The following is a 16,672-nucleotide window of genomic DNA, read 5'->3' as shown; positions in this document are numbered from 1 at the left end:
TTCTGTATATTTAGACGTAAGCTGCTATGTTTGGACATGGAATGACTCTTTGCAGACTTTAACTACAAAATGTCCTAGACAATAAACTAAAAGTCTGTTAAAACAGGTTCTAGCGCTCCAGACAGTTTGCACTTGGCAAACAGTCAAACTGTGTCTGAAATCTTTCCCTATATAATACACATTCTTTCTCTCCTTTTCCCTGGTCATTTCTAATCACCCGTTGCTATGACACTAACAGCTTTGGAAGCGGTGTGCTGACATCATGCACCAATGACATCTGCTTTTTTCTCTGTTTGATTGTCCTGATCCAAAGATTCTGCAGTGTCTAAATACTCCCAGAGTATCAGGACCTCTTTTGACCCCCCGGCAGAAAAGCATGTTTTACAAAAGACACCTTTTGGAACCACCTCCCCAATGCAACCCTTGAGTTAATTAAAATCAGCAAGCCGCAACAATAGCAGTGGCAGATCAAGGGAGAAACGGAAAGAGTCCTTAAGTTATATGTTCTAGAGCAGTGGTTCCCAAACTTTTCCATTCCACGACCCACCTAGACAAGTGTAATCTATTTCATGACCCACCACAATATTTGAGGAAAAAAAAGGTTGATATTACTTTAAGCCTAATCTTACTTAAAAGTTTGATGACAGAAATGAAGTATTTAAGAAAAAAAAACTTTTTATTTTAGAGTAGGCCTACACCTGAAAAAAATCACTATTAATATTTAAGTTTTAATTTTTGTTTACAGACTTTAGAATATGTAGTGTCCATAAAAACGTTAAACAGGCTCACTCCAGTGAACTGTAATCTGCGCTGCTGTGTTTTGTTGCAGAAAATGCATTCACGATCCTTCCGTGTGTGTCGGTGAGAACGGAGCACAATCCAACACTTTTTTTAGAAAAAGCATAAGAAGCAAAGCAGAACTATCTAAAACTGTTTGGAGATTAAAATAATTGTGAAATAGGTAAAAAATAATAATAAACATGTGTCTCGTTTTAAATAAACAAAAAAAAAAAAACTGGATGACATTAAGTTCAGGCAGAAATTTATTTTAGCAATGGTTAAATTAATGTTCAGCAATATCTTCAAAAGATTTCTGAACTTTGGCAAATTTTTCTCTAAAAAGAGATGATACGTCAAGGAGTATTGCATTATTTTTTTGTGCATTTTGTTATGTGGAAATGTTTAAATCTTGTAGTGTTACAATTAACCCTGCGTTTGTGCACTGCTCACCCTGTACATGTGAAATGCTTTTTACAAACCGTTTCCCGAACGAAAAAAGTGCACAGAGCTCAAACGGACGATAGAAATGAATGAACATGGCCTACCTGAAACCGTTTTCGTAACATTTGTTTTCTGGTGTATGCAATCTCATGCGGAATATAGTGTATTGAAGTGAGCAAGTTTTTCTCTTTTAATAATGCGGACCGATTGAACCTTTTAATGACATTGCTCTGAGACCTTCACTGTTATTACAACTCGTGCGCGCCCGCGCTTCAAAACACGCAAAGCACGCGGACTTAATTGCAATTCGAAAATCACACTAAGGATATTGCAGTCCTTATTAATGTTGGTGGGCTATATCATTGTGACGAGTGGGTTCCCGGTTCCCGCCTCCTCCTTCCCGTGATTGAGAAGTTTTTAATGTGTTAGACTGGTGCCGAAGCCTGGGAGGAAGGAGGGACGCGCTGCCGAAGATCCCTCGGCACTGAGGTGAATCCGCAGTGCCATCGAGTAGGGCGAAGGAGGATGCTCGAGGCGGTGGGCTGGAGTGAGTTGCCGGGGAGACGGACGCTCCTCTTTTGTATCCTTCCGATCTCCTCCGTGGTTCTCGAGACTGGTGAGTCGAGCAGGTGTCGCTCAATTCCAATCACTCCACCGGCCTCGCACCGTTCCCACTCGTCACTTTCGTGCAGCCCTAGACTGAACTGTGTGTGTGTGTGTCATTGAAACGCAAATTTAGCTGCAGCCAAGTGACTTTGTGCGACCCACCTTGTTCCATTCTGTGACCCACAAGTGGGTCGCGACCCACAGTTTGAAAACCCCTGTTCTAGAGTCAAAATAAACAGAATAGAGTCTTCCAAAACATCCAGTCACAAACATTTATAAGCATACAGAGTATGTGCACAGACCAAAGACAAAGGAAACTGGTTACTGGAGGAAAGATAAAATACTTCTTTTTTTATTGTGAAAATGTGTAAAATACTAACGTAAAACGTACTTTCCAGCTTTTAAATATTTGTGATGCCACAATCCAACCCCCCCCCCCAAAAAAAAAAAAAAAATTAACGTTTTTTTTTAGGTACAGTGAAACACTGATGTTATGTTTTTATTAAATATATTTAAATAATAACAAATCTTAAAGATTGAAATTAAAAAATGAGCTTTGTTTTCTGTGAAAAGTTGAAGAAGAATAATGTCAAATCAGCTTAAAATAGATTGTATTGTCAGTTTGGTAAACCAGTTAATGTGATCCATCATCAAGACCAGTTTGAACAGTTTTATGACAGGAAATGACCAGCATGGTTCTGCTAGAAACCATGTAAAACCAGCCACAATGCAGGTTAACATGATTTCATGCTAATATCCAGGCTAACCATTTTATAGTTTATAGAATATGGTTTATAGAATTTATGGTCACAATCCATCCAGTCTTTCTTATGCATTCAGATAGCTTTAAACCGCTTTAAGCTCTTATGATTTATGAATGGATATAAACTATTTCCAGTATAGGCTACATAATAATTAAAAGTCAATGTTTTGTGTTCCTCCCAGTGGTGTTCCTCTACTCATGAAATCCGTTTGATTAACTTGTTTGGAAAACTGCCATGGATTAGTGTATGAATTATATAATAGCTTTCAGGGTCGAGTCCTGTCAGTTAAGGTGCAGTAAGAGTTTTGTCTCGTGCGGCAGAATGGAAAGCGCTCGTGCTGCCTACTGTCGCTATGGTTACCCGCCTCAAGCGAACGCGAGTACTGTTCGCTGGAGTCATTTTGGCGCTTTGACTAACTACTGAAATTTTGTTTGGAAAGGGTTTTTGAAGTAGGCTATACACTCATATGTAAAAATAGAAATACTTCTGAGAAGGAAACCAGTTACCCGCACCTTTGATACCACTAAGAAGCGCAATGACAGAAATGAACGAATACCGGGGGGCCGTTTCGCTCTCGAGGCGCTCTCGGGGGCGGGGAGGGTGTTTCTCAGGACTGAACGAACGGACTCCAGGAGAGAGCGAGCGAGCGACAGACAGACTGAGAGAGGGACGTGGGGAAATAGCGCACAGGGGCACAGCCGAGCGACTCGAGCTTCACCTGAGACCTGGGATCACACCACTCGGGTCCAGCTGTGGATGTGCAAAATCTTTTGCGCCTGGAGTTTGTTCAAACTTGTATAAGGGGACTCAGCCCTAAGAGAAATATTTATTCCTGTTAGTGTAAAATTTTTTAATTGAAAGTGGTCCATTCAACATGGAATTACCAGTTCTGGTTTTAGTGGCTGTGGTCCTATCGTTCGGAACCAGCACTAAACTGAACGTGCCGCGCCTTCGACTGTCATACAAAGGTAAATTACATCATATTTATCTGAATGAGTTCAACTTTTATTGATTCATTTTTTTCTCTTTAAAATGGAACACAAAAGCCAAATATCTAACGAAAAGATTTAAAATGACCTGGTTCAGCTTTATCTCGCGACTGTGAAGAGAGAACACGGTCCAGTGCTTTAAGTAGATTAATGATTATTTATTCTCACCGTTTGAGAGTTAAGGTTAATGTTGCCATCCCTCGGTTCATCGTGCGTGTGAATTAGTCTACACAATTTACAGTTGTATGTGATGACAAAATGCAAAGGCGCCTTTATTGGCAATCAATCAGAAAAATTGTAATTGCAAACAGAATCTGGACTCAAATATAACACCTACAGGATAGTGCAAATTGCAGACATTTACAAAACGTACATATGAGCTGTTATGTTATATGGAGATAAGTAGGCTACAGGTAATATGAATAAATAATAATATGAATTGCGCATAATATTGTATTGCACAGTGACATTGATTAAAGGTAATAATGCACTGCATTGTTTAATTTTTTTTTTCTTCATAATGTCTACTTCTTGATTGTATGTTTAAACTCGATTTTCTTCGTCAGTGTGTGAAGTGTATTTTTTACAGTGTGAGAGACCTATGCACAGAGTTTAGAGTTATGTTTCTAGTAACCGGTTTCCTTTGTCGCTTTTCGCATATTGCCTTCCACACATCCTGCTTTGCACATTGAGCAAAGCTTTGCGCAAAGTCCCTAGTGACCTTATCAGATTTAAATCTGAGCGCCCTGTTCAACACGATTACAGTGTCGTTTCCGTTATTGCATGGCAGTGAGTTTCTCTGGAGATGTTGTGGCTGGTCTTTTTTTAAACTGTGGGAAAAAGCTACGTCAGAACTCCAGGCTACTGTTTCAGCTGTTATCTATGGAGCCAGAAGAGTCTCAATAAAGATAAATGCACACACTACATTCACATATGCACACACAGGATTCATACATGCACACACATGATTCATAAATACAAACACAGGATACACAAATGCGCACAAAATTTGCAAATGCACACACAAAATTTAAAAAGCACAGAAGATTCACAAATGCATACAAAATTCAGAAATGCACACAAAATTCAGAAATACACACACAATTCAGAAATGCAAACAACATTTACAAATGCACTCAAGATTCACAAATGTATTTCTGATGCACACACACATATACCTTGATTTACAAACTGCTTGCGGTCTGTGAACTTCACTGCATTTGTGTGTGAATTTTGAGACTCCCCTGACTTGGCTCGACACACAAAATGCCCTTTTTTAAACAGGGAATGATCTGCAACCAATCAGATATCTCCCTTCTTTTAGCCAATCACAAGAACGCACTCCACGTGGGGGATTGTTTACTTATAAGCCAATCACATGAACACGTTCACACAGCGCAATATGCCTTTGGTGCGCATATTATAGCCTACTTATTTATGAAATTGTATGAAAATACAGATGTTTAAATTAAAATTCAGGTTTATTTTTTATTATTTTTTACAAAATATAAATTTAAAAATGTCTCAATACATATAGCCCAGTGACTGCAGAAAAAAAGTTAACCATGGATTCATAAATTTGCAATAGGCAATTATTTCATTTTATTGAAATATTAATGAAAGTTAAAAAAAAAACGTACACCTTTTTGAATATTTAAATATATCTAAATATTCTTTTGGATGCAATATAGAAGTCACTTTAATTATAATATTCGGTCCCTACATGAAGAGAGAGTCAGTGGTCTGCTGCGAGAGGAAAGTGACTCTCCGATTGCGAAAAGTGGGTCTCCGGCTGCGTGAGGAAAGTGAGTCATTCGCTTAGGAAAGTGAGTCATTCACTGCATGACTAGTGAGGAAAGTGAATCGTTCGCTGCGTGAGGAAAGTGAGTCGTTCGCTGCGAGAGGATAGTGACTCTCCGGCTGCGGAAAGTGAGTCTCCTGCTGCGCAAAGTGGGTGTCCGGCTGCGCAAAGTGGGTCGCCGACTGCGTGAGGTAAGTGAGTCGTTCAATGAGGAAAGTGAGTCGTTCGCTGTGTGAGGAAAGTGAATCGTTCGCTGAGGAAAGTGAGTCGTTCGCTGCATGAGGAAAGTGAGTTGTTCGCTGAGGAAAGTGAGTCGTTCGCTGCGTGAGGAAAGTGAGTTGTTCGCTGAGGAAAGTGAGTCGTTCGCTGCGTGAGGAAAGTGAGTCGTTTGCTGATTGGCTTATAAGTAAACAATCCCCCACGTGGGGTGCATTCTTGTGTTTGGCTAAAACAAGGGAGATATCTGATTGGTTGCAGATCATTCCCTGTTTAAAAAAAGGCATTTGTGTGTCGAGCCAAGTCAGGGGAGTCTCAAAATTCACACACAAATGCAGTGAAGTTCACAGACCGCAAGCAGTTTGTAAATCAAGATATATGTGTGTGTGCATCAGAAATACATTTCTGAATCTTGTCCTGTGCATTTGTGAATCTTGAGCGCATTTGTAAATGTTGTTTGCATTTCTGAATTGTGTGTGTATTTCTGAATTTTGTGTGCATTTCTGAATTTTGTATGCATTTGTGAATCTTCTGTGCTTTTTAAATTTTGTGTGTGCATTTGTGAATTTTGTGCGCATTTGTGTATCCTGTGTGTGTATTTATGAATTATGTGTGTGCATGTATGAATCCTATGTGTGCATATGTGAATGTAGCGTGTGCATTTATCTTTATTGAGACTCTTTTGGCTCCATAGTTATCCAAAACCCCGGGATCTTCATTACTCGAGTTCCCCTGGTGCGCGCTCACCTCCCCACGGTCAGACTCTACGAGGTGCTCGAGAAAGTTGGTGCTTTTTTATGCCTGTTTATTAGGCTACCGGATTTATAGTGTGCATTGAGAATGTTGCAGTGGCCTGAGGGATTTTGAGATGTTTTACCTGTTGTAATACGCTGCTACTTTGCTATTAAAGAAAACATTCACACAAAAATGAAACTTCTGTTATCATTAACTCACCCTCACGTCGTTCAAAACCCCCTATTCATTAATGAGATGTTAAGCTGCTGTTTCATTTACCGTTATTCAGCCAGTTTTCGCAGGCAAGATGCAGTCATTTCAACAGCTATCCGTTTTTTAATTTGCGTGAGGGCGAACAATTTTCACACTAGTGGATGACCTGCGTTGACCAACAGAAAGCTGCTTGGATTGAACGTGACTTGTGTGTTGCTGTAGGCTACCTGTGCTTCATACATCGATAAAATATTGACAATAGACAATAAACATTTTTCGCTTCAAAATTTGCTGGAATTATAAGGTATAATGACAGCTTCAATTACCAATCAGTTTAATTTTATGGAAAAAAGGATCCAATGATGACAGGCTGAACGTTCAAAAGTTTTAATTCTTAATATTACATTAGGAAGGTTGCAACAGTGTTTTTTTTTTTATTTTGTTTTTTTTAGTTTCAATAATTACATTAATTAAAGTCTAATATATAAGCTATATGTTTTTGTTTAACAATCCTTGTAAAATTCATTCAGTTCTGCCTAACACCTTTTTCTGTTCCATGAAAGAAAGAAAATCATATGGGTTTGTAACAACATGAGAGTGAGCAAATAATAATTTACTATTATGCTGGTCCCTATTGACTTCCATAGTATGTAAAAAAAATACTATGGAAGTTAATAGGGACTAGTAACTGTAAGATTAGCTATTCTTAAAAAATGTTTCTTTTGTTTTCAGCATAAGAGAGAAATTTCGTACATGTTTGGAACAAATTGAGGGTGAATATTTGATGACAGAATTTTCATTCTTGGGTGAACTATTACTTTAAGAAAAACTTTGCACAATCCTAATTTACCCAAGTAGGGATAACTGCAGGCTGGAGCAGTGGGCGTGGCGAAAGATTAGGGTGAGCCGAAAGGTATGGGGTGTGTATAAGTTTTCCTTTTAATTGGCTAGGGTCAGTTTTAGTCACCTTTTGCCACACCCATTACTCCGACCTGCATCTACCCCATTTCCATTTACCTGCAGGATGCAAAGAACAAGGTAGAGACCTGCACACTTGCTGGATCCGAGTCAACCAAGTGCTGTGTGGGACAAGAATTGATGGGCGAATTTGGGTGCGGGTAGGTAGACACTGTGTGTACAGGATGCGTTAAGTTAGAATTTACTCACCTCTCAAAACGCGAGTTCTTGTGCAGTGCTGAAATTTGCGTGCTCACAAATCTTCTCATTATAACCATTATGAAAGATTCATTGTGCATATGTTCATTGTGTTATAACAGAGCTTTGTGAGATCACGATGAACTGAGATGTTAGCATTTTAGTAATTATAAAGGGAACTTTGCTCGCACTCTGCCATGCCAAGCCTATAAACAGCCTATGCTGGCTTTTCTGTTACAGTGGTAAATTAACAGTGGTTTGTGAATGTTGATGCTATAATAACAAATATTTTATCGGGAGCATTTATGCTGTTGTGGTAAGGTGACACAGAACTTACTATTTCATTTAAATTTCATGGATCTGTCCCGCGCAGGCCTCTAGAACAAGGTTTAAGGTGGTGTCAGGAATACAAAGCAGTAGTTTGTATTAATTGTTTGTGAGTGCCTCTGATAAGCTCTTTACATTAATGATTATAAGCTGAGCTAGAAGCTGGTGTCTGGTTTCACTCTGTTGGTGTGAGTGCGTGACTGGAGTGCATATGTGCAGAATTCTAATGTGCCCAGTCCCTGCGTTGAGCTCTGATTGCATGTAATCGGTGTGTGTTCTTCTCCATGGATGCACTATTAACCTTGATAATGATCAGCTCAGAGACCCATCCAGTTGGACGTCACGGCATATACAGTATTTAGATTTTCAAAACTGATGGGTTTAGAATGCATGTTGGTCATTCTACCTACTCAAAAGGCTAAAGCACACACTCATCAAGCTGTCAGAGCTGTATGGATTGGTCTGGAGGGAGCATGTTATGTTTTGAATGGGAAATGAGGGATGGCCTGTAAATGCCAGCAGCTGGGAAGTATGTGTGTGTGGATCTGTGGGGTCCTTTGGTGGGTCAGTTCTGACCTCTGCTCTGTAAAATGTGCGTGCTAATTTAGGAGGAGACACACAGTTTTTCCTCCCTCAAACACTTTCTCATCCACATGCGTTCATATACACACACTGGCACACTTTTTTATTTTATGGTTGAACATACACAGAATCCCAGAGGTGAGCGGATATGTGTTTGTTTTAGTTTACATGAATGTATTAATGAGTTTTTTTTAGTCTTGCCCAGATGTTTGTGCATGGTTTGTGAGGTCTGTCACTAAAAGAATGTTTGATGTTTCTTTTGTTTTGTTCACATTCTCTCACTCCCTAAATATTCCCAGCTCCCTGGAACCGTTTGTTTGAAAGAGCAGGCCACAGAGTTTCATGTGAGTAAGATCGATGTTTTGAAACTCTCCCATAAGATTTCAGTTCTAGATTAGGAATTGCTCTAAATTTTAAAGGTGATGTTAGAACCTGAAGTGCCACACTATAGTGACTCAATTAGACATGCTCTCTCTTACCAAAATCCCTCCCTACAAATGTACAGTTGTGCCACTGAGAATATTGTAATCAGAGATGAAGCAGGAGAGCAACGGAATGTAACAAAGTATCTGTGACGAGTGGGGCGGGGCCGAGGGACATGGGAGCGAGGCCGGGGGAAGAAGGAGGCGGGAACCGGCGGACAATCAAAAACATTTTAATAACAAAACAAACACAAAACAGCGCACCAGCCCCTCACGGACGACTGGTGCGCGCAAATAAAAACCAAAACACAACTAAAAGCCCAGGCCTGGTCCTCTCTCGTCCTTCACTGTCGTCGCTCCAGTTTTAGATCCTTCCATCTCCTCCATGGGCCTCGAGACCGGTGGGTCGAACAGGTGTAGTTCATCTCCAATCACTCCCCCGGCCTCGCTCCCATGTCCCTCGGCCCCGCCCCACTCGTCACAGTATCATTCTTGCACCACAAACTGACAGCTGCTTATAACAGCTGCTTGTGAAGCTGGATATGGCATTTATCAAGAACAATCCTCTTCTCAGATGCTCTCTGCTTCCTGCATCCCATATATGGGTTGCTCTGTGAATGTGCAAAATTATTGATGTGCAGAAAGTGCTTCAAAGTCTTTTGCTTGGCAAAACAAGTATCTGTGTGACTTAACCCACATTTACAGATATTTCAGGACGTAATTCAGTGAAATCTGTCCAAATGGGAGTTTTCACAGTGATGCCAGAGAAAGGAGTTCTGGTTCCCCAAAGAACGGTTCTTAAGAGAACCATTTGTTCTTTGTATAAAGAACATTTTTCAATTTTTCCACTATTCTATTCTTCTATACCATGGTTCTTTAAGTATCTTTAGATGCTAATATGGTACTTTTAGGAGTGTAATGTGAATATCTTTTGCCATACCAGGAAAAAAAAATGCCCATGTCACCTTGTCCATGTTCAATGATAGACCTTTAAAGGTATAGATAAAGTACTGTATGTTAACATAAACAGTTCTACATGAGTTACAGTATGTTTGAATAGTTGTTCTACAATTTCACAAAGTGTAATTGAATATTTGAAACAATAAATACACATTTTTTGAAGCAAACTCTCGATGCTGAGGCCAATTGTATTCACATTAATGTGACTTTACATCAGACTTTTAAAGTGTATGTAAATATACTGATAAATAGATTGTGTGATGGTCCAAGCAGAGTACAGAGACTATATGGAGTGTGAATGAGAAAAAAATTGTTGGATGAAATGGAGACTTACTGAGGAAATTAATTTCAGATAGAAGGTTTAGCTCAAATACATAAAGGGTTCATACAGGTACAGTATAGATAAATACAAACAGGGGACAAGAACACTTTGTTTATACTTTGCAAAATGGATGCAGGTGGAATTTTTCTGAAAACACACATTCCCTCCATCCTTGTGGCGTCAGTCAAGAGTTTGCAGTGTAACGTAGCAGAACAATGAAGCATTGTGGCGGTTTCCTCCTGGTTTGAGTTGAGTTCGTGGCTTACCGCAATTAGGTCACAAGCCCTGGATGTGAACACACGCACTGATAACGTCTACAATGGCTGCTGGTCACTTGAACTATGATTTGATTGTTTTAACCCCTTGGCTGATGACTGTCCTGGGATCTGTCACACAAACACATGCACACACTTAATTGCAGCTGTAACGGTCTCGAGCACTCTGCACAAATACAGCTGCCCTCTATACACACACGCTAACACATGGAAACATGGCTGCTAAAAGGGATCAGGGTAATAAAGGAGAAAGAAAAGAAGTGTCAGAGAAAGCAAAGAAGGAATGGAGGTATGGTGTGGACAGAATGAATTTCGTGTCATATAGATTATTTGTGTAAGAAAGAATCTTTCTTTCTTTCTTGTTAAATGTGTCCGTGTGTAGCCATAACAAGGCGTTTTGTCTAGCTGGAGTCTCACTGTGTGTATGTGTGTACAGTGGGGAAGGCACTGACTCTCATGGCTGCTGTCCAGAGGGGTTTATCTAAACCCTCACATTCTGATTCTTGCTTTGGGGAGAGAGGGGATCAGGAGAGGCCAGGGCACAAAAGAAGACAGAGGGACTAAAAGAATGATACTGACAAAAGGAAGGCTGAGAAAATAAGCTAGAAAAAGTAGGTTTGAGGGGGAGAGGGGCTTTTATGACTTTACCAGTAAGAGCTGGTGTAGCCAGATTTGCCCTGAAGTAACGTGAGTGTGTGTGATAAATGAAGACAGACAGGCAGAGACAGAGCAAGAGAATTAGAGGAAACAGAGCAGATACTATGATACTGGAGAATTAGTTATGTGAACATGTACATGCTATCAGTGAAATGTTTGGACTCATGTACTCATTCTTTAATATTACTGTTCCCCCCATTTTTGAATAATAGGGAAATCATCAAAACTATTAAATGACATAAACGGAAGTCTGGGGATTGAGAAGAGGGATTACATTTAAACAAAACTCATCATCCTTTGTCTAGATTCCATTTCTGCACACTCCAGATCTGCACACTCTCCTTCATGAGGTGCATCTTGGGATGCTATAGAGATCTTATTTATGCTGGGTACTTCTGCCTTTTTGCCCCTTTGCTGTATGGTATAACTTATCTATTTAAAAATAAAGAGAAAGAAAGAAAAGTATATATGTAACAGTTCATTTAAATCGTAATATTGTTTTAAAAATATCACAGTTTTATTATTTAAATAAATACAACCTTGATGAGTATAAGATTTCCCCAAAATAATAAAATAAAAAATAAAAATAATTCAAAAATATTTAAAAAATGTAATCAACCCCAAACTTTTGAACAGTAGTATATTGTTAAACAAGTAGTGGTGTAGGAGTGTTTTTGTACGTTAATGAAGGTATTCAATACATTTTAGATGTCTTGAATTGTTTAAGCCTTAATCTGCTGTGAAGTATTAATCTGCTGTTGATGTAGTCTAATTAAATTTGTTATTTGAGAAAGGCTGTTTCTGAAATTTGTGAGTGTGTGTGCGCACTTCTTTACGTTGTGTATATTCAGTGCCTAGGGAAGATACCATGAGATCTTCCTGTTGATGTTCAACTCTGTGAATGGTCTCCCCTGCTGCTCTCTGCACCAGCCAGTAATCAATTAGTTCCACCACGCAGCTGCTGACAGAATCAGCCTGAAGCCCCAAAAAGATCAACCTGATACTGAAATCACACACACACAGATGCATGATAAAATTCATGCAGGTTATAAAGTAATACAGTATATATGTCTACACCAGAACGGAGAACATGATCAACTTCCTATGTTTAATCCTGAGGGTTGTGTATTCAAATATTACATATTCATGCTTCCTTTCTCACTTTCTTTCTTTTTATCTCCCTCTTTCTTTGTCTCTTAATCACATACAGACACATGACCCTTTAGACAAAAAATGATATTAAAGGCACACTGCCCAGTCGGCTCTAACGCAAGACCTCTCCCTTCTCCCATTTATATTCATTTTATTACAAGTAAGTGGAAATCTAAAAGGTAGGCCAGATGCCAACAAGCATGTGTGTGTGTTATTAATGGTTGTTTAGAAAGTTGGTGGGTTTCCACTGTGTTTTAGAAAACCTTCTGATGTAAGAAAATGAGTTTAGGAGAAAGAGAGGAAGGGTATACATTTTCTGTGCTCAATCTACAGATTAACGCCACTGCAGTTCCACCTCACTCTGGAAATTCTGGTTTGCATTTATTTAGTCTTTCTCATCTCTTCATTTTCCTCTTTTTCTCATTGATCTCACACATGACAGATGTGATTAGAAGCTAACTGATTTAAAGATCATAGGGTTTGTAGGAAACCTGTATTTTTATCAGGAGTTGTTTCTGTTATATACTGTAATCAAGGAAGCCTATAATACCTGGAGAAGGCATCTATTAGGATTCCCATTCATCTTACTGAGAGATGAAGTTACACCATCTTATAACTGTCCTGTGCTAACCAGGCAAACCCTAAGCACTTGTTTTTAACTATGTCATTTATTCTGACACTATATTTTTAGTTCTTTTCCAAAGTGTTACACATCTACTGGCACACATACAGCCTCTTACTGTCACACTGGAGTTGTGTGTTTGTGTTTGTGTTATAGAGAGAGTGATTGCCAACTCAGACCTCTGTGTAGTCTCAGGTTGTCATTTTATTATGTTTAATGTCATTAAACTGGGAATTGTGAACTGTTATTTTAAGTGGGATTATTTACATAGTGTGATTAAGTGAGCACCACTGCTCACTTTGGGGGAGCGAAAAAGTAACGTGAGTCTGTGAGGACATAAGAAAAAATGATGGCTTACTCACACAACACTCTTGAGCAGGGTGTAATTTATTTACAGTGCCAACGAATAAGACAGTCCACAGTAAACTATATATATATATATATAGGCAGAGCTGTAATCACCATAGACAAGTCCCCCCCGATAATTAGAAATGGCCAAACTGTCCCGCCCAATATTTGAAATTCTTGCACTGATATTTTGCACTCTATTACATCCATTACATATATATATATATATATATACATACAGTGGGTAAGGAAAGTATTCAGACCCCCTTCAATTTTTCACTCTTTGTTATATTGCAGCCAAGTCCATTTTTTCCCTCATTTATGTACACACAGCACCCCATATTGACAGTAAAACACAGAATTGTTGAAACTTCTGCACATTTATTAAAAAAGAAAAACTGAAATATCACATGGTCCTAAGTATTCAGACCATTGTATATATATATATATATATATATATATATATATTAGAATACTCTGACAGCATTTCTATTGCTGCTGTCAACCTGTGACCTAACAAGTACAGAGCGAATGACTTGAAGAGTCGATTCTTATTAATGAATCAAAAACTGTAAACAGGAACAGTTTCTCTTGTGAAAGACTTTGTAAATGAAAACCATCAGGCATAGTCCAAACAAGTCCTGAACAAACAACTCTTATGAGCTTGATTAATGAATCAGTATAGTTACATACTGAGTGATCGTTCACATGACAACATGTAATTAAAGATTCAGATAAAGAGTTTGGCAGTAATATTGTTTTCAGCTTATTTTTTCAAAATCAAAATAATCTTATTTGACAATGGAACTGCATTTACTTTTTCTGAAAATGTATTTCCCAGTTGTAGGCCTACCAAAAAAATGTGTATAATAATTTTAAGAAACCATAAAGGAACTAGAATGATTAGTGGGAATCAAAACTGTAATTATTCCTTATGATTCCCATCTCTTCTAAGACATATTATAAGAGAAAAATGGAAAAGAATGTGAAGTTGTAATGTATATGTATATGTCTCTGTTTAATTGTTTTCATAAGCTTGTGTTTATGGGAGACTCAGGGTCGATTTATGACTTATTTAGATCATCTGCCACCATTGTGCTCTTGAGTAGAGCACTAAACCACAGGTTACCTCAGGGGTTCATTGCATTTATTGTTCCTATATGTCCCCGCTGCATGAAACGCATCCGTTAAATGACAAATAACAGGGACCTGTGACTATGTATGCTTTTTTATGTCTGCATCAGTATTTCACTGTTTGGAGTCTGTGTTCTGGAACCCTTGAAAGTTTTTTAATATCATTGTGGAACTTGCACGCAAGATTACTCTAACAAAGAAAGAACAAAACTCTTTCTCTCTTGTTCATCTTGTGAGTTTACTTGAGGTTTATATAAAAAACCTCACACAACGTGAAACCCCAGAACTGTGTTTGAATCTATTTTGACCTCTTTGCCAATGATTGTTAAAATTCAAAAGTCTTTTGGTAAACTCCTTAAATGGCTGAAAGAGAGTTTGAATTTTTTATAGAGGAGTGTATTGTGAATTTTGTTGTTGCATGTGTGTGTTTTCATAATTAGGGTTCAACATTTGGCTTCTGTTTGTGCTCTTTTCATCTGCGCCCCATTAGTGGCTTTAGACACGTGCCACCCTCTCAACGAGGCCTCCTTCTTCCTTCAGCTCTTTCTCCAATCCTCTTTTCTCTCCAACCGCACATCATATGAGGGGAATGTGGAGGGAGTGTGGAGCTGTACTTCAGGATACTAGAGAAAGATAACAAGAGAATGTTTGTGGGTGTGTGTACAACAAATGACTGAAGCTTCTTTGGTACAAATTCCTTCTCCGCATTACTGGATAGTAAACGTCAGATATGTTCTGGCTTCCTTGTTTGGTGATACAACATTGTTGCTTTCATGCGATACAACATTCTTGCTCTCTCTGTGGACAAATTTATCAGCTAGTTATTACTCAATGTTTAAGATTCTGAGATGTTCAGGTTCAGCAGAATGCAAAGTTTAGCCAAGTATGGTTAAAATGCCTCTGTTGGATAAAGTAATATTTTGACTTACATTTGCATTTGCATTTAATAAAATAGTCATACCAATAAAACACAATTAAATTTAATTGACAACAAGAGAAACAGATAAAGAGTGGTTTAGTTCTCAGAGAACTCCCATCAGTCACATTCCACAAACTTCTCCTGCTGTTCTGGATTTAAGATGAGCGTCCTCTTTCAGCACTTCATCACCATCTTCTCCTCATAAATCAGCTTGGACTAGTAGAGACAGATTTGTTGTAATTTTTCAGTTTGAATGTGGTGTTCATTGTCGTGTCATTCATATTTCATGTCTCTTTCTCTCTCTCCCTTTCCCACAGATCTGTTGGCCACAAACCGTACCTCCATTTTCAGTGGTTTTAATGGAGATCTGCACTTGTCAGCTGTGTTTTTGGATGAATATCATGACAAGCTTTTCTTGGGAGGGAAGGATGTTCTCTACTCGTTGAGACTAGATCACAAACATGATGCTAAAGAGGTAAGACATACTATCACTGCGATAAGGTTAATATAATAAGTTACCCATGGAGAACGCAGGTGTGAGAGCCCAGAAAAGTGCTAGTGTTGAGGGTCTGAATGATTGAGGGTCTGTTGCGAGAGGTGTCATGTCTGCTCTACTGGAGACTGTTATCTACAGGCAAGGATACAATCAAAAGACACTTGCATGTGCTGAAACATTTTACACATGATTTGTAAGGGGCGTGTAAAGGCAGGTTCACATACATCCTTGTGTTTAAAAAAAAAAAAAAACAGATGAAGCACTACAAAATGGAAAGTCTTGTTTTAACTTGATAAGGTGTCTTTGAAGGGGTCATCGGATACAAAATGGTGTTTGTTTGAGTATAAATGTGTCTTAGCAGTGTGTGGACACAACCACCCTACAATGATAAAAATACAGTCACTCCTTTTTTTAATTCCCAATTGTTTTGACCTGAAACAGGTCACTGTGAACAGAGCTGTTTTTGACAAGGTAAAAAGGGTGTTGTTTCCTGCTCCCAAAGTATTCTGAAGACATTTCATGAAGACCCTAAAGAATAATACCAACTTGTGGACAATGGGCATCCAATGTCCCCTTTAAAACAGCAAGCTGCATCCCACTAGTCAAAGACATCCATCTAGCATTGGTTTACATAAACAAATACTTTAAAACAATGCAGACATGTCATTTACTTCACTCTAATGGAAATTCTGTTGGCATCTCACCACCACCCCAAATCCCCATTTATTTATTTCTATTATGTATTAAATATGATAA

The 16,672-nt window shown here is 38.7% G+C and overlaps 1 protein-coding gene across 1 annotated transcript in view; it reads left to right on the top strand.

Annotated features, from left to right (window-relative positions):
- Positions 1-3,089: 3,089 nt before the first annotated feature.
- LOC132114536 (semaphorin-3G-like) overlaps positions 3,090-16,672 on the top strand; it is a 29,859-nt gene continuing 16,276 nt past the window's right edge. The window contains exons 1-2 of the mRNA XM_059522702.1: positions 3,090-3,559; positions 15,738-15,895. Coding sequence (XP_059378685.1) covers positions 3,466-3,559; positions 15,738-15,895 — 252 coding nt within the window. The 5' untranslated portion in view covers positions 3,090-3,465. The remainder of the gene's footprint in view (positions 3,560-15,737; positions 15,896-16,672) is intronic.

Source organism: Carassius carassius, chromosome 34 (genome assembly GCF_963082965.1).
Source record: "Carassius carassius chromosome 34, fCarCar2.1, whole genome shotgun sequence".
Lineage (NCBI taxonomy): Eukaryota > Metazoa > Chordata > Actinopteri > Cypriniformes > Cyprinidae > Carassius > Carassius carassius.
This window is presented reverse-complemented; position numbering and strand designations above follow the sequence as displayed.